This window comes from Heterodontus francisci, chromosome 4, assembly GCF_036365525.1.
Source record: "Heterodontus francisci isolate sHetFra1 chromosome 4, sHetFra1.hap1, whole genome shotgun sequence".
Classification (NCBI taxonomy): Eukaryota; Metazoa; Chordata; class Chondrichthyes; order Heterodontiformes; family Heterodontidae; genus Heterodontus; species Heterodontus francisci.
Genome location: NC_090374.1, coordinates 5,056,605 through 5,081,488, shown reverse-complemented (window position 1 = coordinate 5,081,488; position 24,884 = coordinate 5,056,605). Strand labels below are relative to the sequence as shown.

General features: G+C 47.1%; 1 protein-coding gene across 3 annotated transcripts in view; it reads left to right on the top strand.

Annotated features, from left to right (window-relative positions):
- spef2 (sperm flagellar 2) overlaps positions 1 to 24,884 on the top strand; it is an 849,051-nt gene that overhangs the window by 59,302 nt on the left and 764,865 nt on the right. For all 3 annotated transcript variants that reach the window (XM_068029096.1, XM_068029094.1, XM_068029095.1), the window contains one exon: positions 11,804 to 11,993. In XM_068029096.1, the coding sequence (XP_067885197.1) occupies positions 11,804 to 11,993 (190 nt within the window). The remainder of the gene's footprint in view (positions 1 to 11,803; positions 11,994 to 24,884) is intronic.

The window sequence follows — 24,884 nt, the reverse complement described above, 5'->3', positions numbered from 1 at the left end:
CATGTCCCCTGTCAGCCTCCTTCGCTCCAGGGAAAACAGACCCAGCCTATCCAATCTCTCTTTATAACTCAAGCCTTCCAAATCTGGCAACGTCCTTGTGAATCTTTTCTACACTCTCTCTAGCTTAATCACATCTTTCCTGTAGTGCGACGACCAGAACTGCACACAGTACTCCAAATGGGGCCTAACCAACGTTATGTACAACTGTAACGTGATGTCCCAACTCTTGTACTCAGTGCTTCGGCCGATGAAGGCAAGCATGCCATATGCCTTCTTAACCACCCTGTCTACCTGTGTTGCCACTTTCAGGGAACTGTACTTGCACCCCAAGGTGTCTCTGCTCAAGAACACTCCCCAGGGCCCTGCCATTCACTGTATATGTCCTGCCTTGGTTTAACTTCCCAAATGCATCACTTTGCACTTGTCTGCGTTAAATTCCATTTGCCAATCCCTTGCCCACTTTGCCAGTTGATCTATATCCTGTTGTAACCTTAGACAACCTTCTTCACTGTCCACTATACCACCAATTTTGGTGTCATCTGCATACTTACTAATCATGCTCCCTACATTCACATCCAAGTCATTAATATATATGACAAACAACAGCGGGCCCAGCACTGATCCCTGCAGCACACCACTGGTCACTGGCCTCCAATCTGAAAAACAACCCTCCACTACCACCCTCTGCCTCCAATAACCAAGTCAATTTTGTATCCAATTGGCTAGTTCACTCTGGATCCCATATGTTCGAACCTTCTGGACCAGCCTACCATGTGGGACCTTGTCAAAGGCCTTGCTAAAGTCCATGCAGACAACGTCCGTTGTCCTGCCCTCGTCAATCCTCTTGGTCACCTCCTCAAAAAACTCAATCAAATTCGTGAGACATGATTTCCCACACACAAAGCTATGCTGACTATCCCTAATCAGACCTTGCCTTTCCAAATGCATATAAATCCTGTCTCTCAGAATCCCTTCCAATAACTTTCCCACCACTGATGTTAGGTTAACCAGCCACTTGAAGAGGCCTCTTGAAGATAGTTCTAATTGTCGCATTACTGAAGTGGGGGCGGGGGGGGGGGCTGGTAGAGTTCTTTTTCCTCCCAAATCTGTAGGATGATTGCATGAAGCCTCGAAGTGAGCAAAGAACCTCCGCTGGAATACCATCGGGGCTGTGGGCTTTGTTGTTTTTCATCTGCTTGATTGCTTGTTGCAGCTTTCCCATCAATGGAAGATACAGGGTACTGTTCTGAAATTGAGTTGGATGTGTGAAGATTTTCCAGGTTGGTTGTGAGCTACACTTGGAATTCCTCTCTTCAATACGGCTGCTTTAGGACAGAGACATTGATCATCTTCCTTTTGGACTTTTGGGTGTTGCAATGCCTTGGTGCTAGGTGAATGTCATAGGGAAAATGTTAAAAGCTGTTATTAGAGGTGTTATAACAGGGCACTTAGAAAAGTTCAAGGTAATCAGGCAGAGTCAACATGGTTTTGTGAAAGGGAAATCATGTTTTAACCAATTTTTTTTAAAGAGTTCTTTGAAGTAACATGCTGTGGAGAAAGGGGAACCGGTGGATCTATTGTATTTAGATTTCCAGAAGACATTTGATAAGGTGCTACATCAAAGGTTATTGCAGAAAATAAAAGCTCATGGTGTAGGGGGTAACATATTGGCAGGGATAGAAGATTGGCTAGCTAATAGGAACCAGAAAGTAGGCATAAATGGGTCATTTTTCTGGTTGGCAAGATGTAACGAGTGGTGTGCCACAGGGATCAGTGCTGGGACCTCAACTTTTTACAATTTATATAAATGACTTTGATGAAGGGACCGAAGGAATGGTTGCTAAATTTGCTGATGACACAAAGATAGGTCGGAAAGTAAGTTGTGAAGAGGACATAAGGATATACAAAGGGATATAGATAGGTTAAGTGAGTTGGCAAAAATCTGGCAAGTGGGGTATATTGTGGGAAAATGTGAAATTGTATATTTTGGCAGGAAGAATAAAAAAGAAGCATGTTATCTAAATGGTGAGAGATTGCAGAGCTGGGATGGAGGGATCTGGGTGTCCTAGTGCATGAATCACAAAATGCAGGTACAGCAAGTAATTAAGAAAGTTAATAGAAAGTTATCATTTATTGTGAGGAGAATTGAATACAAAAGTAGGGAGGTTATGCTTCAGTTACACAGGGCATTGGTGAGACAACATCTGGAGTACTGTGTACAATTTGGTCTCCTTATTTAAGGAATGATGTAAATGCATTGGTAGCTGTTCAGAGAAGGTTTACTTGACTAATACCTGGAATGGGTGGGTTGACTTTTGAGGAAAGGTTGGATAGGCTAGGCCTGTATCTGCTGGAGTTTAGAAGAGCAAGAGTCAACTTGATTGAAACATATAAGATTCTGAGGGGTCTTGACAGGGTGGATGTGGAAAGGTTGTTTTCCCCTGTGGGAGAATCTCAAACTAGGGTCACTGTTTAAAAATAAGGGGTTGCCCATTTAAGACAGAGATGAGGAGAAGTTTTTTCTTTCAGAGGGTCGTGAGTCTTTGGAACTCTCTTCCACAAAAGGCGGGGGAAGCAGAATTTTAAGGCAGAGGTAGATAGATTCTTGATAATCAAAGGGGTGAAAGGTTATCGGGAGTCGGCGGGAATGTGGAGTTGAGGTTACAATCAGCCATGATCTTGTTGAATGGCGGAGCAGGCTCATGGGGCCAAGTGGCCTCCTCCTCCTGATTTGTATGGTCATATGAATGTTCATCACTGTTCGAACAAGTCAATGATCTGTCAGGCAGGCATCAGTTCCCTGCATGGATCCTGTGATATAGACATCACTCAGATCTTTGACTCAAACAATTGCAAAATCCAGGAGGTACCAGTGCTTTGATCTAGGATGTCTCCACGTGGTTTTGTATTTGTCCTTTTGGCAGAAGAGGGTATTTGTTATAATGAGGCCATGCTGAGCACACTTTGTCAGCAGGAGGACACCATTTGCATTGGCTTTTCCCACCCTGTCTTTCCCAATGGTTCCTCTCCAGACATCGGAGTCACGGCCTACCTTGGCATTAAAGTCCCCCAGAAGGATGATCTTTTCTTTTGGGATGACGGTGAGGAATTCATTCAAGTCAGAATAGAACTTTCCGTAACATCTTCATGGTCTAGGGTCGGGGCATAAGGGCTGATGACGGTGGCAAATTGATTACAGCTGAGCTGTAGCTGAAGTGTCATGAATCTTTCATTTGTACAGTTGGGAGGACTGGCAGTGCATCCAAGATCCTATTCCAGATGGCAAAACCAACTCCCGTGAACACAAGGGTCACTGTCAGCCTTTCCTTTCCAGTAGAAGGTGTATCACCCTGCATGTTCCTTCAGCTGTCCCTCCCCAGGAAGACAGGTCTCACTGAGGGCAGCGATGTCAATTTAGAGTCTTGATAGCTCACGTAATATGATTGCAGTTCTTCTTTCTAGACGGTCAATCTTGAGATTATCCATGAGTGTTCTGACATTCCAAGTGACAAAATTTAAAGATTTCTTTCTATCAGCAATGCCTCTGAATTCAATGGGAAGACTATCGAACAAACACAAGCATTCAGGCAAAACTCCTGCAAAACCAACTTTGATGAACTGGACACTGTGTCCGGATGGCCGAAAACTGTCTCACCTGCCAGGTCCTGTTTTCTGAACTTTCAAATGGCTAGCGTTCCAGGGCAGGGCAAAGAAAACGCTCCAATGAAACTCTGAAGCTCTCTTTGAAGTGCGGCAGCATTGACATTGATGACTGGGAGGAGTTCGCTACCAGTCGTTGAAAATGGCGATAACTTGTCCATCAAGCTGCATCATGCTTCAAATCCAAATGCCTTAATGATGAGGCAGAGCGGCAGCACAGAAGGAAAGAAAAGGAAGCAAATCCTGCACTCTGGATCCCACTACCTCGTTGGACATACTGCCCTATGTGCCCAAAGCACTGCGTGTCAAGAATCGGCTTATATAGTTACCTGAAGACCCATGGCAGAAACTAGTGACCTTGAGTAGATGTCATCCTCGAATAGAGGGACAGTCGACGACGAAAGATTCAGCATAACTTCCCTGCTTTTGTACGCAAGACCTCTATTTATTGTGATCCTGTAGTTTTTTTTCTGGGAAATATGTGGTATGTCTTTAAGGCAGCGAAGGATCAGTACTGCTTTAAGAACAAGCGGGCCTCAGGAGTTACCGAGAAGGTGCATTCTCGTTGCCTTGGATACAGCCATTCGGAGACTACGATTCAAAGGATGCACTCTCGTTGCCTTGGGTACAGCCAGTTGGACTGAGCATCGAGAGATACATTTGTTACAATTTAATTTTGAACTGGCATATAGTGCAAACAGTCTGTATAATGGAGACACAGAGACAGCTATGTGTTAGCACCTGAAAGAAGAGCTCTCAGCTCATTTAAACTGAAGGAAGAGAATTTAGATTGTGACAATCTTTTATCCCTCAAAAATTCTAAAGCCAAATTGATTCATTAAAAGTGTTTGCAAGTTGTTAAACGTTGAAGTTCATCGCTGGAGAAAGAGCAACTATTTCGACTTCTGAATTAGACTATGGACGGTTCTACTGTTGAACCTTTTTTAGCCCCATCGGAAGGCTGTGAGGATTTCAAGCAACCTTTTTCACCTCCGGCAGGAGTGTAAATTTGCAAGGACTCTAATTTTTCTATTTTAAATGTTGTTTATATCCTCGTAGTGTTCAAGAATGTAGTTCTAATTAAACAGTTAATTTGTTGATTTAAAGACATCTGATTTGGTTAGCCTCATTTGGGGGTTAATAGGTGGTACAATTTGGCTGGGTCCTTCTTTACTTTGGAAAGTTTAAAATGATAGGTGATCTGTGGAAGGACAGGATTGAATGAACAGTGCGTTTCTCCCATCACAATCATAATCGCATATTTTGATTGGGGGCTTTGACTGGAGCGGTTGGTTGTAATATAATGTAGTCCAAGATCACATATGCTTTGCTAACTACTCTCTCAATATGTATGTCTCAATATAAGGTGTAGAGGAGATTTATTAGAATGGTTCCAGGGATGCAGGATTTTAGCTACAAAGTTAGGTTTGATCTATGCACATGAACCCCCATGTCCTCTGTTCCTGCACACTCTTCAGAACTGTGCCATTAGTCTTGATTGCCTCTCCCTATCCTTTCTGCCAAAATGCATCACCTCACACTTCTCTGTGTTAAATTCCATCTGCCACGTATCTGCCCATTCATTCCGTTGATTGGTATCATCCTCACTCTCAGCCACACATCCATTTGAAATTTTACTCTGTATTCCAATATCCAAGCCATATATGTATATCAAAAAACAGTGGTCCTAGTACTGACCCTGGGGAACACCACTGTCTACCATCCTGTAGTCTGAAAAACAACATTTAACAAGACTCGCTGTTTTCTGTCCTTAACCCAATTTTTTATCCAAGCTGACACTGACCCTCTTCCATGAGCCTCAGTTTTGCTGGCCAGCCTTTTATGTGGTATCTTATCAAATGCTTTCTTAAAATGCAAAGACAACATCCATTGATTTCCCTTCATTGAAAAATTCTATTAGATTAGTCAAGCACGATCTGCCTTTTACAAATCCATGCCGGCTCTCCCGAATTTAATTGAAACCTCTCCATGTGCCTGTTGATTTTTTTCCTCCTGATTATTGTTTCTACAACCTTCCCCACCACTGATGTTAAACTAACTGGCCTGTAGTTGCACCCTTTCATGAATAAGGGTGTCACATTTGCCACTTTCCAATCACTTGGCACCTCCCCCATATCTAGGGAAGATTGGAAGATTATGGCAAGCCCTTCCACTATCTCCACCCCCACTCCCTTTAGCAACCTGGGATGCAAGCCAGGTGACTTATTCATTCTAAGCATAGCCAGCCTTTCCAGTACATCCTGCCTATCAATTATCACCTCTTCCATTACCTCGACCTTCTCCGCTTCTACTGATGTTTTGTTAGCATCCTCTTCCTCAGTAAACTTGATACAAAGTACTCATTCAGTAGTCTAGCGTTGCACATCTAAGCATATATCACCCTCTCTGTTCCTAATAAGACCCACCCCTTCTCTTACTACCCGTTTACTATTTACATGCTGGTAGAATATTTGTGGGGTCCCTTTTATGTTGACTGCCATTCTGTTCTCATTCTCACATTGTGGGTCTTATTTTACTTTACACTTCCCCTCTCAATTAACAGTATTTGACCTGATTCTCACTTGAAAAATTCACCTGACATGCATCATGCACCCTATTTTTTGTTTGATCATATAGTCCATCTCCCTCGCCATCCAGGGAACCCTGGCTTTGGTTCCTCAACCTTTCCCTCTTGTTGGAATGTACCTAGGCTGTACCTGAAACATCTCCTCCTAAAGATAACCCATTATTCAGTTACTGTTTTTCTTGTCAGTCTTTGGTTTCATTTTAGCCTGGCTAGATCCCCTCTCACCCCACTGCATTTTTAAAATTCATTCATGGGATGTGGACGTTGCTGGTTAGGCCAGCATTTATTGCCCATACCGAATTGCCCTTGAGAAGGTGGTGGTGAGCTGCCTTCTTGAACTGCTGCAGTCCGTAGAAAGGTAGAAAATAGGAGCAGGAGTAGGCCATTCGGCGCTTCGAGCCTGCTCCGCCATTCATTATGATCATGGCTGATCATCCAACTCAGTAACCTGTTCCCGCTTTCGTCCCATACCCTTTGATCCCTTTAGACCCAAGAGCTATATCTAACTCCTTCTTGAAAACATACATTGTTTTGGCCTCAACTGCGAATTCCACAGGCTCACCACTCTCTGGGTGAAGAAACTTTCTCCTCATCTCAGTCCTGAAAGGTTTGCTCCATATCCTTAGACTATGACCCCTGGTTCTGGACGCCCCCACCATCGGGAACATCCTTTCTGCATCTACCCTGTCAAGTCCTGTTAGAATTTTATAGGTTTCTATGAGATTCCCCCCTCGCTCTTCTGAACTCCAGTGAATCTAATCCTAACCTACGCAATCTCTCCTCACACGTCAGTCCCGCCATCCCAGGAATCAGTCTGGTAAACCTTCGCTGCACTCCCTCTATAGCAAGAACATCCTTCCTCAGATAAGGAGACCAAAACCGCACACAATATTCCAGCCGTAGCCTCACCAAGGCCCTGTATAATTGCAGCAAAACATCCCTGCTCCTGTACTTGAATCCTCTCGCTATGAAGGTCAACATATCATTTGTACAAGAACACCCAGGTCTCACTGCATATTCCCCTCTCTCAGTTTATAGCCATTCAGATAATCTGCCTTCCTGTTTTTGCTACCAAAGTGGATAACCTCACATTCATCCATATTATACTGAATCTGCCATGCATTAGACAACTCACTCAACTTGTCCAAATCGCCCGAAAGCCTCTCTGCATCCTCCTCACAACTCACTCTTCCACCCAGTTTTGTGTCATCTGCAAATTTGGAGATATTACATTTAGTTCCCTCATCTAAATCATTAATATATATTGTGAATAGCTGGGGTCCTAGCACCGATCCCTGCGGTACCCCACTAGTCACTGACTGCCATTCGGAAAAAGACCCATTTATCCCTACTCTTTGTTTCCTGTCCGTCAACCAATTTTCTATCCATCGCAATACACTACCCCCCAATCCCATGCGCTTTAATTTTACATGCTTATCTCTTATGTGGGACTTTGTCGAAAGCATTCTGAAAGTCCAAATAAACCATATCCACTGGCTCCCCCTCATCTACTCTACAAGTTACATCCTCGAAGAATTCTAGTAGATTTGTCAAGCATGATTTCCCTTTCGTAAATCCATGCTGACTCTGCCTGATTCTACCACTGTTCTCTAAGTGCTCTGCTATAAAATCTTTGATAATGGACTCTAGAATTTTCTCCACTACCGACGTCAGGCTGACTGGTCTATAATTCCCTGCTTTCTCTCGACCTCCCTTTTTAAATAGCGGGGTTACATTAGCTACCCTCCGATGGTCACCAATGCATCCACTATTTCTAAGGCCACTTCCTTAAGTACTCTGGGGTGCATACCATCAGGCCCTGGGGATTTATCGGTCTTCAATCCCATCAATTTCCCCAACACCATTTCTCTACCAATGCTGATTTCTTTCAGTTCCCCTCTCTCACTAAGCCTTGTGTTCCCCAAAATTCTGGTATGATATTTGTGTCCTCCTTTGTGAAGACAGAACCAAAGTATGCATTTAGTTGGTCAGCCATTTCTTTGTTCCCCATAATAAATTCTCCTGTTTCTGACTGTAGGGGACCTACATTTGTCTTCACCAATCTTTTTCTCTTCACATACCTATAGAAACTTTTGCAGTCAGTTTTTATGTTCCAAGAACAAAGAACAGTACAGCACAGGAACAGGCCATTCGGCCCTCCAAGCCTGCTCCGATCTTGATGCCTGCCTAAACTAAAACCTTCTGCACTTCCGGGGACCGTATCCCTCTATTCCCATCCTATTCATGTATTTGTCAAGATGCCTTTTAAACGTCATTATCGTACCTGCTTCCACCACCTCCCCCGGCAGCAAGTTCCAGGCACTCACCATCCTCTGTGTAAAGAGCTTGCCTCACACATCCCCTGTAAACTTTGCCCCTCTCACCTTAAACCTATGTCCCCTAGTAACTGACTCTTCCACCCTGGGAAAAAGCTTCTGACTATCCACTCTGTCTATGCCGCTCATAACTTTGTAAATCTCTATCATGTGACCCCTCCACCTCCGTCGTTCCAGTGAAAACAATCCGAATTTATCCAACCTCTCCTCATAGCTAATGCCCTCCAGACCAGGCAGCATCCTGGTAAACCTCTTCTGTACCCTCTCCAAAGCCTCCACGTCCTTCTGGTAGTGTGGCGACCAGAATTGCGCGCAATATTCTAAGTGTGGCCTAACTAAAGTTCTGTACAGCTGCAACATGACTTGCCAATTTTTATACTCTATGCCCCGACCGATGAAGGCAAGCATGCCGTATGCCTTCTTGACTACCTTCCCTGCAAGCTTACTCTCATACTCTATTTTCCCCTTCTTAATCAATCTCTTGGTCCTCCTTTGCTGAATTCTAAACTGTTCCCAATACTCAGGTCTGTTGTTTTTCCTGGCAAATTTATATGCCTCTTCCTTGGATCTAATGCTATCTCTAATTTCCCTTGTAATCCATGGTTTGGCTACCTTTCCAGTTTTACTTTTGCGCCAGACAGGGATAAACAATTGTTGCAGTTCATCCATGCGCTCTTTGAATGTTTGCCATTGCCTATCCACCGTCATCCCTTTAAGTACTGTTTCCCAATCTGTCATAGCCAACTCGTGCCTCATACCTTAGTAGTTTCCTTTATTAAGATTCAGGACCCTTGTCTCAGAATCAACTACGTCACTCTCCATCTTGATGAAGAATTCTATCATATTATGGTCACTCGTCCCCAAGAGGTCTTGCACCACTAGATTGTCAATTATTCTTCTCTTATACAGTACCCAGCCTGTTCTCTAGTTGGTTCCTCAGTGTATTGGTCCAGAAAACCATCCCGTATACACTCCACTTGTTGCAAATACTTCAGCCTTGTCTTTTGCACTGATGCGCTGGGCTCCCCCATCATTGAGGTTGGGGATATTTGTGAAGCCACCTCCTCCAGTTAGTTGTTCAATTGTCCACCACCATTTATGACTGGATGTGGCAGAGCTTAGATGTGATCCATTGGATGAGGGATTGTTTTGCTGTCTGTCGCATGCTGCTTACGCAGTTTGGCACGCAGATAGTCCTGGGTTGTAGCTTCACCAGGTTGATAGCTCATTTTGAGGTATACCTGGTGCTGCTCCTGGCATGCCCTCCAGCGCTCTTCATTGAACGAGGGTTGATCCCCTGGCTTGATGGTAATGGTAGAGTGGGGGATATGCTGGCCATGAGGTTACAGATTGTGGTTGAATACAATTCTGCTGCTGCTGATGGACCACAGCGCCTCATGGATGCCCAGTTTTGCATTGCTCGATCTGTTCGAAATCTATCCCATTTAGCATGGTAGTAGTGCCACACAACACAAAGGGGGGGGTATCCTCAATGTGAAGACGGGACTTTGTCTCCACAAGGACTGTGCGGTGGTCACTTCTACCAGTACTGTCATGGACAGAGGCATCTGCGGCAGGCAGATTGGTGAGGACGAGGTCAAGTATGTTTTTCCCTCTTTTTGGTTCCCTCACCACCTGCCGCAGACCCAGTCTAGCAGCTATGTCCTTTAGGACTCTGCCAGCTCGGTCAGTAGTGGTGCTGCTGAACATTGAAATCCCCTATCCAGAGTACATTCTGTGCCCTTGCCAGCCTCAGTGCTTCCTCCAAGTGATGTTCAACATGGAGAAGCACTGATTCATCAGCAGGAGTTTTCCTTGCCACGTTTGACCTGATGCCATGAGTCTTCATGGGGTCTGAAGTTGATGTTGAGGACTCACAGGGCAACTTCATCCCGACTGTATACCACTATGCCACCACCTCTGCCCTGCTGGTTGGACAGGACATACCTGTGGATGGTGACGTCTGGGACATTTTAAGGTATGATTCACTGAGTATGACTATGTCAGGCTGTTGCTTGTTTAGTCTGTGGTACAGCTCCCATTTTTGGCACAAGCTCCCAGATGTTAGTAAGGAGGACTTTGCAGGGTCGACAGGGCTGGGTTTACCGTTGTCGTTTCCAGTGCCTAGGTCGACGCCGGGTGGTCTGTCCGGTTTCATTCCTTTTTATTGACTTCGTAGCGGATAGATACAACTGAGTGTCTTGCTAGGCCATTTCAGAGGGCATGTAAGAGTCAACCACATTGCTGTGGGTCTGGAGTCACATGTAGGCCAGACCAGGTAAAGACAGCAGATTTGCTTCCCTAAAGGACATTAGTAAACCAGATGAGTTTTTACAACAATCGACAATGGTTTCATGGTCATCATTAGACTAGCTTTGAATTCCAAATTTATTAATTAAATTCAAATCCCACCTTCTGCCATCATGGGATTCGAGCCCATGTCTGTGTGTTTCTAGACCAATGACAATACCACTATGCCACTGCCTCCCCTAGCTGTCTTTTCTTCAGATTGTTTCTTGCTGTTCTCCATTACTAGTCTGAACTTTATGATATGATGATCACTTCCCCAAGTGCTCCCCCACAGCTCTTGGATCACTTGGCTCACCTCATTTCCCAGCACCAGATCCAGCAATGCCTCCTTCCTGCAGAAGTTGTCCAAACCTTTATAAAGCACTGGTAGGACCCAGCTGGGTTATTTTGTTTATTTGTGGGCATCACACTTCAGGAAGGAAGTCATGTCCTTGGGTAAGGTGCTGAAGTGATTTACTGGTATGTACGAGGGATGAGGGATTACAGTTATTCGGACAGGCTGGAGAAGCTGGGATTGTTCTCTTTCAAGCAGAGAAGGTTAAGGGGAGGTATAATTGAGGTGTTCAAAATCCTGAATGGGTTTGATCGAGTAACGAAGGAGAAACTGTTTTCAGTGGCAGAAGGGTCAGTAACTGGAGGGACACAGATTTAAGGTGATTGGCAAAAGAACTAAAGGTGACATGAGGAAACATTTTTTATACATAGAGTTGTGATCGGGATTGTTTTGGCGGAAGGAGTTTGAACAGTACCTTTCAAAAGGGAATTGGATTAATACTTGAAAAGGAAACATTTGCAAGTTTATGGGAAAGATCAAGGGGATGGAGTGGGACTAATTGGATGGTTCTACCAAAGAGTGGGCTGAATAGCCTCCTCCTGTGTTGTATGATTCATCTGTGGAATTTCTGTGCAGTGCATTCCAAGTGTTGGAACCTTCCGCTCCGATGGAGACAGTTATCCCGTGTGTGAGAGTGGAAGAAGGCCAGACGTTTATTGAGAATGTTCGAAAGCGACTGGATGATGATGCGAAGGCACGGAAGGAACGGGAGAAGAGGCGACGACAAGTTATGTTGGACCAGCTCCAAGCACACGAGATGCAGGAGGTAGGAAGGTGTCGGGCTGAATATTATTTGCCCCTTTGCGACGAGAACAGAGGCAGGGGGCATAAAATCGGGACGGGTCCAACATTGTGACATCCCATTGCAATTTTATCAAGCGGCAAACGTGGAGGACGGGGATGTGGCATTGACATGGCGGGCAGACAATTAAGGTAGTTAAGAGGCCTATTTTATTCTCCATTTTGAATCATAGTAACGGTGCTCAGGAACCCTGGGGCTTCAGAACCTCACATGGTTGAAGGAGACAACATGTAGGTGGGAGCTCAGTGCTGGCTACAAAGGGAGGCCAGCAGGAGAGGCAGCATCAACTGCCAGGAAGGGTGGAGAAGAGAGAACACTGTGAATCACCTGAGGAGTGGGCAAAAAGGTGCCATACAGCGGGGGAGCCATAGCAGGGGGCATCAGGCAAGTGCCACCTCATTAGAGGTGACAAGTGGAGGAAAGGAGGGGTGTCCGTTGACTAGGGAAGGCAACCTATTATGGACCTCATTCATCCAAGCTTCGGGGACCCTTTTGAGGAAGTGCAGCAGAGCGGGAGGGAGAACCAGGCACAGGCAGCAGCACAGCAGCAACTTGGGAGCCCACAGCAAGGTCAGCATCAACTTCCTGACAAAGAAGAAGGGCTTAGAGGGGAAAGCCAGTAGCCTCTTCAGTGCAGAAGAAGCAATCCTCCAGAGAGGGTCCACCGGTCAAGGCTCAACTACCTACAGATATCTGAGAGGCAGCGCCAATGAAGACTCTGCCTCTCCAGGGAGGCTGTCACTGACCTACTGAGCTATGCACTATGATGCAGGAAGTACTGAGCCCCAGGAGACTTGGTGGAAATGCAGTGACAGTGGTGCTGAAGGTCACTGTGGCACTGAACTTCTACACCCCTGGATCATTCTGGGGATTCAATGGGGGCACACAGGAAATAAGAGTAGGAGTAGACCATGTGGCCCCTCAAGCTTGCTCGGCCATTCAAAATAATCATAGCTGATCTTAGGCCTCAACCTCCCTTTCTCACCTGCTCGCCATATCCCTTAATTCCCTGAGAGACCAAAAATCTATCTATCCCTGCCTTAAATGTATTCAACGATGGAGCATTCACAACCCTCTGGGGTAGAGAATGCCAAAGATTCATAGCCCTTTGAGTGAAGTAATTTCTCCTCATCTGAGTCCTGAATGATTGATTGGCCCCTCATGCTGAACGGGCCCCCGTGTTTTAAATTCCCTGACCAGCGGAAACAATCTCTGTGCCTACCCTATCCAGCACCTTTAGAATCTTGTGTTTCAGTGAGATTACCTCTAAATCCCAGAGAATATAGAACCAATCTACTCAGCCTCGCATCATAGGACAACCCTATTATCCCAGGGACCAATCTTGCAAACCTTTGCTGTACTGCCTCCAATGCAAGTATATCCTTTCTTAAATGTGGAGACCAAAACTGCACACAGTAATCCAGATGCAGTCTCACCAAAGGGAGGCTTACGATGCCCTTAAATAAAAGCAAAATACTGCAGATGCTGGAAATCTGAAATAAAAACAGAAAGTGCTGAAAATATTGATGGTAATGGTAGAGTGGGGGATATGCTGGCCAAATGATGGAAGTTCTGATGAAAGGTCACAGACCTGAAATGTTAACTCTGTTTCTCTCTCCACAGATGCTGCCTGACCCATTGAGTATTTCCAGTGCCTCTTGTCTTTATTTCACAATGCCCTTATATTTGCATTTCCTATGATCTCTACTGCCAGTTGTAGATTGATCAGTAAAGACTTACCTTTATGCAGCACTGTTGTTGCCTTCCTCCAGGAAGCATTTGCCCAGCACTCGGGCACTGAGCTCAGCTGGCAGGGCTCCGGAATTGAGCCCTCGCAACATGATCAGGGAAGATGGTGGTGTAGTGGCAATGGCACTGGACTGGTAATCCAGATCCCAGGCTAGTTTTTTTTAAATTCATTCACGGGATGTGGGCGTCACTGACCAGGCGAGCATTTATTGCCCATCCCTAATTGCCCTTGAGAAGGTGGTGGTGAGTTGCCTTCTTGAACCGCTGCAGTCCATGTAGGGTAGGTACACCCACAGTGCTGTTAGGAAGGGAGTTCCAGGATTTTGACCCAGCGACAGTGAAGGAACGGCAATATAGTTCCAAGTCAGGATGGTGTGTGACTTGGAGGGGAACTTGCAGGTGGTGGTGTTCCCATGTATTTGCTGCCCTTGTCCTTCTAGTTGGTAGAGGTCGCGGGTTTGGAAGGTGCTGTCTAAGGAGCCTTGGTGTATTGCTGCAGTGCATCTTGTAGATGGTACACACTGCTGCCACTGTGCGTCGGTGGTGGAGGGAGTGAATGTTTGTAGATGGGGTGCCAATCAAGCGAGCCGCTTTGTCCTGGATGGTGTCGAGCTTCTTGAGTGTTGTTGGAGCTGCACCCATCCAGGCAAGTGGAGAGTATTCCATCACACTCCTGACTTGTGCCTTGAAGATTGTGGACAGGCTTTGGGGAGTCAGGAGATGAGTTACTCACCTCAGGATTCCTAGCCTCTGACCTGCTCTTGTAGCCACGGTATTTATATGGCTACTCCAGTTCAGTTTTCGGTCAATGGTAGCCCCTAGGATGTTGATAGTGGAGGATTCAGCGATGGTAATTCCGTTGAATGTCAAGGGAAGATGGTTAGATTCTGTTTTGTTGGAGATGGTCATTGCCTGGCACTTGTGTGGCGCGAATGTTACTTGCCACTTATCAGCCCAACCCTGGATATTGTCCAGATCTTGCTGCATTTCTACACAGACTGCTTCAGTATCTGAGGAGTTGCGAATGGTGCTGAACATTGTGCAATCATCAGCGAACATCCCCACTTCTGACCTTATGATTGAAGGAAGGTCATTGATGAAGCAGCTGAAGATGGTTGGGCCTAGGACACTACCCTGAGGTACTCCTGTAGTGATGTCCTGGAGCTTAGATGATTGACCTCCAACAACCACAACCATCTTCCTTTGCGCTAGGTATGACTCCAACCAGCGGAGGGTTTTCCCCCTGATTCCCATTGACCACAGTTTTGCTAGGGCTCCTTGATGCCATACTCTGTCAAATGCTGCCTTGATGTCAAGGGCAGTCACTCTCACCTCACCTCTTGAGTTCAGCTCTTTTGTCAATGTTTGAACCAAGGCTGTAATGAGGTCAGGAGCTGAGAGGCCCTGGCGGAACCCAAACTGAGCATCACTGAGAAGGTTGTTGCTAAGCAAGTGCTGCTTGATGGCACTGTTGATGACACCTTCCATCACTTTACTGATGATTGAGAGTAGGCTAATGGGGCGGTAGTTGGCCGGGTTGGATTTGTCCTGCTTTTTGTGTACAGGACATACCTGGGCAATTTTCCACATTGCAGGGTAGATGCCAGTGTTGTAGCTGTACTGGAACAGCTTGGCTAGGGGGGCGGCAAGTTCTGGAGCACAGGTCTTCAGTACTATTGCCGGAATATTGTCAGGGCCCATAGCTTTTGCAGTATCCAGTGCCTTCAGTCGTTTCTTGATATCACATGGAGTGAATCGAATTGGCTGAAGTCTGGCATCTGTGATGCTGGGGACTTCAGGAGGAGGCCGAGATGGATCATCAACTCAGCACTTCTGGCTGAAGGTTGTTGCAAATGCTTCAGCCTTATCTTTTGCACTGATGTGCTGGGCTCTCCCATCATTGAGGATGGGGATATTTGTGGAGCCACCTCCTCCAGTTAGTTGTTTAATTGTCCACCACCATTCACGGCTGGATGTGGCAGGACTGCAGAGCTTAGATCTGATCCGTTGGTTATGGGATCGCTTAGCTCTGTCTATCGCATGCTGCTTACGCAGTTTGGCATGCAAGTATTCCTGGGTTGTAGCTTCACCAGGTTGACACCTCATTTTGAGGTATGCCTGGTGCTGCTCCTGGCATGCCCTCCTGCACTCTTCATTGAACCAGGGTTGGTCTCCTGGCTTGATGGTAATAGTAGAGTGGGGGATATGCCGGGCCATGAGGTTACAGATTGTGGTTGAGTACAATTCTGCTGCTGCTGATGGCCCACAGCGCCTCATGGATGCCCAGTTTTGCATTGCTAGATCCGTTCGAAATCTATCCCATTCAACACGGTGATAGTGCCACACAACACGATGGACGGTATCCTCAATGTGAAGGCGGGACTTCGTCTCCACAAGGACTGTGCGGTGGTCACTCTTACCAAGACAGTCATGGACAGATGCATCCGCGGCAGGCAGATTGGTGAGGACGAGGTCGAGTATGTTCTTCTCTCGTGTTGGTTCCCCCACCACCTGCCGCAGACCCAGTCTAGCAGCCATGTCCTTTGGGACTCGGCCAGCTCGGTCAGTAGTGGTGCTACCGAGCCCCTCATGGTGTTGGACATTGAAGTCCCCCACCCAGAGTACATTTTGTGCCCTTGCCACCATCAGTGCTTCCTCCAAGTAGTGTTCAACATGGAGGAGTACTGAGTCATCAGCTGAGGGAGGGCCGTAGGTGGTAATCAGTAGGAGGTTACCTTGCCCATATTTAACCTGATGCCATGAGACTTCATGAGGTCCGGAGTCGATGTTGAGGACTCCCAGGGCAACTCCCTCCCTACTGTATACCACTGTGCCACCACCTCTGCTGGGTCTGTCTTGCCGGTGGGACAGGACATACCCGGGATGGTGATGGCAGTGTCTGGGACATTGTCTGTTAGGTATGATTCCGTGAGTATGACTATGTCAGGCTGTTGCTTGACTAGTCTGTGGGACAGCTCTCCCAACTTTGGCACAAGCCCCCAGATGTTAGTAAGGAGGACTTTGCAGGGTCGACAGGGCTGGGTTTGCCGTTGTTGTTTCCGGTGCCTAGGTCGGTGCCGGGTGGTCCGTCCGGTTTCATTCCTTTTTATAGACTTTGTAACGGTTAGGTACAACTGAGTGGCTTGCTAGGCCATTTCAGAGGGCATGTAAGAGTTAGCCACATTGCTGTGGGTCTGGAGTCACATGTAGTCCAGACCAGGTAAGGACAGCAGATCCCTAAAGAACATTAGTGAACCAGATGGGTTTTTACAACAATCGACAATGGTTTCATGGCCATCATTAGACTAGTTTTTAATTCCAGATTTTTATTAAGTTCAAATCCCACCTTCTGCTGTGGTGGGATTCGAACCCATGTCCCCAGAGGAATACCCTGGGTCTCTGGGTTACTAGTCCAGTGATAATACCACTATGCCACCACCTACCCAGAGCTAGTGCTCTGGGGGCATGGGTTTGAATCCCACCATGGCAGATGGTGAAATTTGAATTCAATTAATAAATCTGGAATTAAAAGCTGGTCTAATGACCATGAAACAATTGTCGATTGTGGAAAAACCCATCTGGTTCACTAATGTCAATTATAAAGAAATTAGAAAAGAGAAGACATGAAAAATTATTGGCAGGTAAAATCAAGGAAAACCCAAAGATGTTTTATCACTACATTGAGCAAGAGGATAACTAAGGAAAGGGTAGGGCCTATCAGAGATGTACCAGGGAACTTATGCTTGGATGCAGAAGATGTGGGCAGGGTTCTTATTGAGTTTTTTGTCTGTCTTCACAATTGAGAGGGATGATGCAGACATTGCAGTAAAAGAGGAGGAGTGTGAAATATTAGATAGGATAAGCATTATGAGAGAGGAAGTACTAGAGGGTCTGATATCATTGAAAGTGGATAATTCGCCAGGGCCGGATGGATTGCATCCCAGGTTGTTAAAGGAAGGAAATAGCAGATGCTCTGAGGATCATCTTCAAATCCTCACTAGATACAGGCGAGATGCCAGAGGATTGGAGGTCAGCGAATGTTGTACTATTTAAAAAGGGTGTGAGGGATAGGCCAAATATTTATAGGTCCGTCAGTTTGACCTCGGTGGTGGGTAAATTATTAGAATCAATTCTGAGAGATAGGATAAACTGCCACTTAGAAAGGCATGGATTTGTTAAGGGAAGGTCATGTCTTACTAACTTGAATAAGTTTTATGAGGAAGTAACAAGGGGGATTGATGAGGGTAATGCAGTGGATGTGGTCTACATGGATTTTAGTAAGGCATTTGACAAGGTCCCGCATGGCAGACTGGTCAAAAAAATAAAAGCCCATGGGATATAGGGCAATGTAGCAGGTTGGATCCAAAATTGGCTCAGTGACAGGGAACAAAGGGTAGTAGTCGATGGATGTTTTTGTGAATGGAAAGCTGTTTCCAGTGGTGTTCCACAGGGCTCAGTGTTGGGTCCCTTGCTGTTTGTAACATATATTAATGATTGGGACTTAAATGTGGGAGGCATGATTGGGAAATTTACTGATGACACAAAAATTGGCCATGTAGTTGATAGTGAAGAGGATAGCTGTAGATTCCAGAATGATATCAATGGTTTGGCTGAGTGGTCAGAAAAGTGGCAAATGGAATTCAATCCAGACAAGTGTGAGGTAACGCATTTGGGGAGGGCAAATAAAGCGAGGGAATACACAATAAACGGGAGGATATTGAGAGGGGTAGAAGAAGTGAGACCTTGGGGTGCATGTTCACAGGTCCCTGAAGGTGGCAGGACAGGTAGATCAAGTGGTGAAGGTGGCATATGGAATGCTTTCCTTTATTGGCCAAGGTATAGAATACAAAAGCAGGGATGTAATGCCGGAACTGTATAAAATGCTGGTTCGGCCACAGCTGGAGTATTGTGTACAGTTCTGGTCACCACATTACAGGAAGGACATATTTGCTCTGGAGAGAGGACAGAGGAGATTTACAAGAATGAAAGTTGCAGCTATGAGGAAAGATTGGATGGACTAGGGTTGTTTTCCTTAGAACAGAGGAGGCTGAGGGGTGACAATTGAGGTGTACAAAATTATGAGGGGCCTAGATAGAGTAGGCAGGAAGGACCTGTTTCCCCTAGCAGAGAGGTCAATTACCAGGGAGCACAGATTTAAGGTGATTGGTAGAAGGATTAGAGGGAACATGAAGAAAAACTTTTTCACCCCGAGGGTGGTGGGTGTCTGGAATTCACTGCCAGCAATGATGGTGGAGGCAGAAACCCTCAACTCATTTAAAAGGTACTTGGACATGCACCTGAAGTGCTGTAACTGGCAAGGCTACGAACCAGGTGTTGAAAGGTGAGATTAGATTGGGCGACAAGTTTTTTCAGCCGGCACGGACACGATGGACTGAATGGCTTCCTTCTGTGCTGTAATTTTTCAATGGTTCTATGTCCTTTAGGGAAGGAAATTTACTGTCATTACCTGGTGTTGCCTACATGTGACTCCTGAGCCACGCAATGTGGTTGACTCTTAAATGCTGTCTGAAATGGCCTAGCAAGCCACTGAGTTCAAGGGCAGTTAGGGATGGGCAACAAATGCTGGCTTTGCCAGCGACGCCCACATCCCACAAAGGAATAAAAAAAAAATCCCTTCCCTTGAGCTCTTGACAGAGGTAGGGTTAAAATGGAGTCCCATAGGCCATAAATAAGAGGAAAAGAACTTGAGATAGAAGCATGTCTTTATTATTCCTGACAACAAACTCTACCCTTTCTATTTACATTACACATTCACCCGTGAATTGCCCATGCTTCTATGTGCTCTTCTTTATTCTTCTGCATGCACTCCTACTCCGTGCTCCCCCTGCGCTGTCAATTGGAGTGGAGGGAGGCTGCTGACCTTGGTGCCCCTTGACTAGGGATGACCTTGGCACTTGTCCCCTGCCTGAGACTTCAAGGGCCCTTGCATGTTGAGGGCCTCATGCACAGAAGCAGTAGCATCCTCTGTCGTCAGGGATGGAGGAGGATCTGGCATCACTGGCGGACAGGCTAAGGAGCTGCTGCCCGCACCAGCAGCGCCTTGAGAAGAGCCTCCAGCTGCGAGAGGCAGCTGCTCCTCCTCCCATGTAAAGAACACTGGTGCCTCCTTGCTGACCTGAGAGGACACCAGGATCCCTGTCCCCCTCTCATCTTGACACTCCTGCCTTGAGCTCCTGGTCAAGGCGAGGGTCTTCAGATCTGCTGGATGTCGCTGTCCGTTCTCGATGGAGGTTGTCACTCATGCACTAGTCAGAGACAGCACTCAAGGCCTGGATGGACTCCTCCATCATCCCTGCTTGTGTACGCATAGCCTCTGACATCTCTGCACTGAAACAGGCCCTTCAGCCCACCGAGTCTGTGCCGACCATCATCCACCCATTTATACTAATCCTACATTAATCCCATTACCCTCTCACATCCCCATCTTCCCCCTACCACCTACCTATACTAGGGGCAATTTATAATGGCCAATTTACCTATCAACCTGCAAGTCTTTGGCTGTGGGAGGAAACCGGAGCACCCGGCGAAAACCCACACAGTCACAGGGAGAACTTGCAAACTCTGCACAGGCAGTACCCAGAATCGAACCCGGGTCGCTGGAGCTGTGAGGCTGCGGTGCTAACCACTGCGTCACTGTTGCCTGATCTCTCGCTGCAGCATTTCCCGTGATGCTGGCAACACCAGAGGCACGTCATCAGCCTGGGCCTGGCCTCCCACAGTCCTCTGACTGTCAGTGGCCTGGGCTGTCACAGCTTCCGTCAGCTTCTCGTGCACGTCTGTGATGTGCTCACCAGGTTGTGTGATCGAATCTAACCGTGAGCAGTTATCCACGGACGTGAGTGTATCTGCGTTGGTGGAGGATGGGTGACAGTGCACCCGCTGACACTCTGTCCTCCTCCTCGAGAGACAGGCTTTCCCACAGTCTCTGTGTCTCTTTGTTGTTGTTCAGTGAGACCTGCATGAGAGAAGAGACATTGAAGGGTAAGGGCCTCCCCTCCCAACATTCTAGTCACCCCTACGTTGGAGCTCCCTGTAGGCTATGGTTGCTGCATGAGCAGCATGGCTCCTTCGCTGCAGATGCACCCTTCAGCCCCATGACATCTTTATTCACTGTATTGGGAAGGTGCCCCTGTCTCTCCGTCCACTATGGAGTTTCCACCATGCGGCCATGTTGGTTCCATTACCTCCTCCTCCATCGGGCCTAGTAATTGGAGATTTGGCAGTCCACCCCCGGTCTTGGCTCGCTTTCTGCGATTGTGTGCTATCTTCTGCTGACACAGAGATGTATGTTGTTGGTCTCCCAGCGGGAACAAGCCCAAGACCTATGCTGGTGGCAGTCCAGTGGTCAATGATGGAGGAAAACAGATGCTTCCTACATGCGACCCCTTTCCAGGGACTTTGTGGGGGTCATCAATGACAGACGGCCTTTCAGCGCTAATTAGCAGCGTCTCCACCCAACGCATCCTCCTACATGGCTCTAAAGATCAAGCGTTTGAGGTACTCATATTTGCGGTTCGGACGAGGTTATGAGCGGCTTGCAGCACTGGATCCAGGTTCTTGGGGTTACCTCACAACTGCTGGCCTCCGCAGCTATCTGTAGCCAGGCTTACTTGGTCTGGCGGGCAAGTCCCTCATCCCAAACCTGGAGGGATGCATTGCGAAACTATCAGACCACCTGGACTCTTCCTTCTGCCAATGTTGTGTTGCCTCTCTTCCTTGAAGAAATCATATATTAAATGCAGGGCTGGCAGCCCTTTAAATGTGGTGTTAGCACCTGCCACAATGTCAGCTGATGCCACTGTCCTCTTCATTGGATACTCCCCACGCCTCATTATCCTTCATTGGACAGTCCTCATGCCTCATTACTCTTCATTGGACAGTTCCCACGCCTCATTACACTTCATTGGACAGTCCCCACGCCTCATTACTCTTCATTGGACAGTCCCCATGCCTCATTACCCTTCATTGGGTAGTCCCCATGCCTCATTACACTTCATTGGACAGTCCCCATGCCTCATTACTCTTCATTGGACAGTTCCCACGCCTCATTACTCTTCATTGGACAGTTCCCACGCCTCATTACTCTTCATTGGACAGTTCCCACGCCTCATTACTCTTGATTGGACAGTTCCCACGCCTCATTACTCTTGATTGGACAGTCCTCACGCGTCATTACTCTTCATTGGACAGTCCCCATGCCTCATTACTCTTCATTGGACAGTCCCCATGCCTCATTACTCTTCATTGGACAGTCCCCATGCCTCATTACTCTTCATTGGACAGTCCCCATGCCTCATTACTCTTCATTGGACAGTCCCCATGCCTCATTACTCTTCATTGGACAGTCCCCATGCCTCATTACTCTTCATTGGACAGTCCCCATGCCTCATTACTCTTCATTGGACAGTCCCCATGCCTCATTACTCTTCATTGGACAGTCCCCATGCCTCATTACTCTTCATTGGACAGTCCCCATGCCTCATTACTCTTCATTGGACAGTCCCCATGCCTCATTACTCTTCATTGGACAGTCCCCATGCCTCATTACTCTTCATTGGACAGTCCCCATGCCTCATTACTCTTCATTGGACAGTCCCCATGCCTCATTACTCTTCATTGGACAGTCCCCATGCCTCATTACTCTTCATTGGACAGTCCCCATGCCTCATTACTCTTCATTGGACAGTCCCCATGCCTCATTACTCTTCATTGGACAGTCCCCATGCCTCATTACTCTTCATTGGACAGTCCCCATGCCTCATTACTCTTCATTGGACAGTCCTCATGCCTCATTACTCTTCATTGGACAGTCCCCACGCCTCATTACACTTCATTGGACAGTCCCCACGCCTCATTACACTTCATTGGACAGTCCCCACGCCTCATTACTGTTCATTGGACAGTCCCCACGCCTCATTACTGTTCATTGGACAGTCCCCACGCCTCAATACTCTTCATTGGACAGTCCCCACGCCTCAATACTCTTCATTGGACAGTCCCCACGCCTCATTACTCTTTGGACAGTCCCCACGCCTCATTACTCTTTGGACAGTCCCCACGCCTCATTACTCTTTGGACAGTCCCCACGCCTCATTACTCTTTGGACAGTCCCCACGCCTCATTACTCTTTGGACAGTCCCCACGCCTCATTACTCTTTGGACAGTCCCCACGCCTCATTACTCTTTGGACAGTCCCCACGCCTCATTACTCTTTGGACAGTCCCCACGCCTCATTACTCTTTGGACAGTCCCCACGCCTCATTACTCTTTGGACAGTCCCCACGCCTCATTACTCTTTGGACAGTCCCCACGCCTCATTACTCTTCATTGGACAGTCCCCACGCCTCATTACACTTCATTGGACAGTCCCCACGCCTCATTACTCTTCATTGGACAGTCCCCACGCCTCATTACTCTTCATTGGACAGTCCCCACGCCTCATTACTCTTCATTGGACAGTCCCCACGCCTCATTACTCTTCATTGGACAGTCCCCATGCCTCATTACTCTACATTGGACAGTCCCCACGCCTCATTACTCTACATTGGACAGTTCCCACGTCTCATTACACTTCATTGGACAGTCCCCACGCCTCATTACTCTTCATTGGAGAGTCCTCATGCCTCATTACTCTTTGGACAGTCCTCACGCCTCATTACTCTTCATTGGACAGTCCCCATGCCTCATTACTCTTCATTGGACAGTCCCCATGCCTCATTACTCTACATTGGACAGTCCCCACGCCTCATTACTCTTCATTGGACAGTCCCCACGCCTCATTACTCTTCATTGGACAGTCCCCACGCCTCATTACTCTACATTGGACAGTCCCCACGCCTCATTACTCTTCATTGGACAGTCCCCACGCCTCATTACTCTTCATTGGACAGTCCCCACGCCTCATTACTCTTCATTGGACAGTCCTCACGCTTCATTACTCTTCATTGGACAGTCCCCACGCCTCATTACTCTTCATTGGACAGTCCTCATGCCTCATTACTCTTCATTGGACAGTCCTCACGCCTCATTACTCTTCATTGGACAGTCCTCACGCCTCATTACTCTTCATTGGACAGTCCCCACGCCTCATTGCTCTTCATTGGACAGTCCTCATGCCTCATTACTCTTCATTGGACAGTCCTCACGCCTCATTACTCTTCATTGGACAGTCCTCACGCCTCATTACTCTTTGGACAGTCCCCACGCCTCATTACTCTTCATTGGACAGTCCTCACGCCTCATTACTCTTTGGACAGTTCCCACGCCTCATTACACTTCATTGGACAGTCCCCACGCCTCATTACTCTTCATTGGAGAGTCCCCACGCCTCATTACACTTCATTGGACAGTCCCCACGCCTCAGTACTCTTCATTGGACAGTCCCCACGCCTCATTACACTTCATTGGACAGTCCTCATGCCTCATTACACTTCATTGGACAGTCCCCATGCCTCATTACACTTCATTGGACAGTCCCCATGCCTCATTACACTTCATTGGACAGTCCTCATGCCTCAGTACTCTTCATTGGACAGTCCTCACGCCTCAGTACTCTTCATTGGACAGTCCCCATGCCTCATTACACTTCATTGGACAGTCCTCATGCCTCATTACACTTCATTGGATACTCCCCATGCCTCATTACACTTCATTGGACAGTCCCCACGCCTCATTACACTTCATTGGACAGTCCCCACGCCTCAGTACTCTTCATTGGACAGTTCCCACGCCTCATTACACTTCATTGGACAGTCCTCACGCCTCATTACTCTTCATTGGACAGTCCCCACGCCTCATTACTCTTCATTGGACAGTCCCCACGCCTCATTACTCTTCATTGGACAGTCCTCACGCTTCATTACTCTTCATTGGACAGTCCCCACGCCTCATTACTCTTCATTGGACAGTCCTCACACTTCATTACTCTTCATTGGACAGTCCCCACGCCTCATTACTCTTCATTGGACAGTCCCCACGCCTCATTACTCTTCATTGGACAGTCCTCATGCCTCATTACTCTTTGGACAGTCCTCACGCCTCATTACTCTTCATTGGACAGTCCTCACGCCTCATTACTCTTTGGAC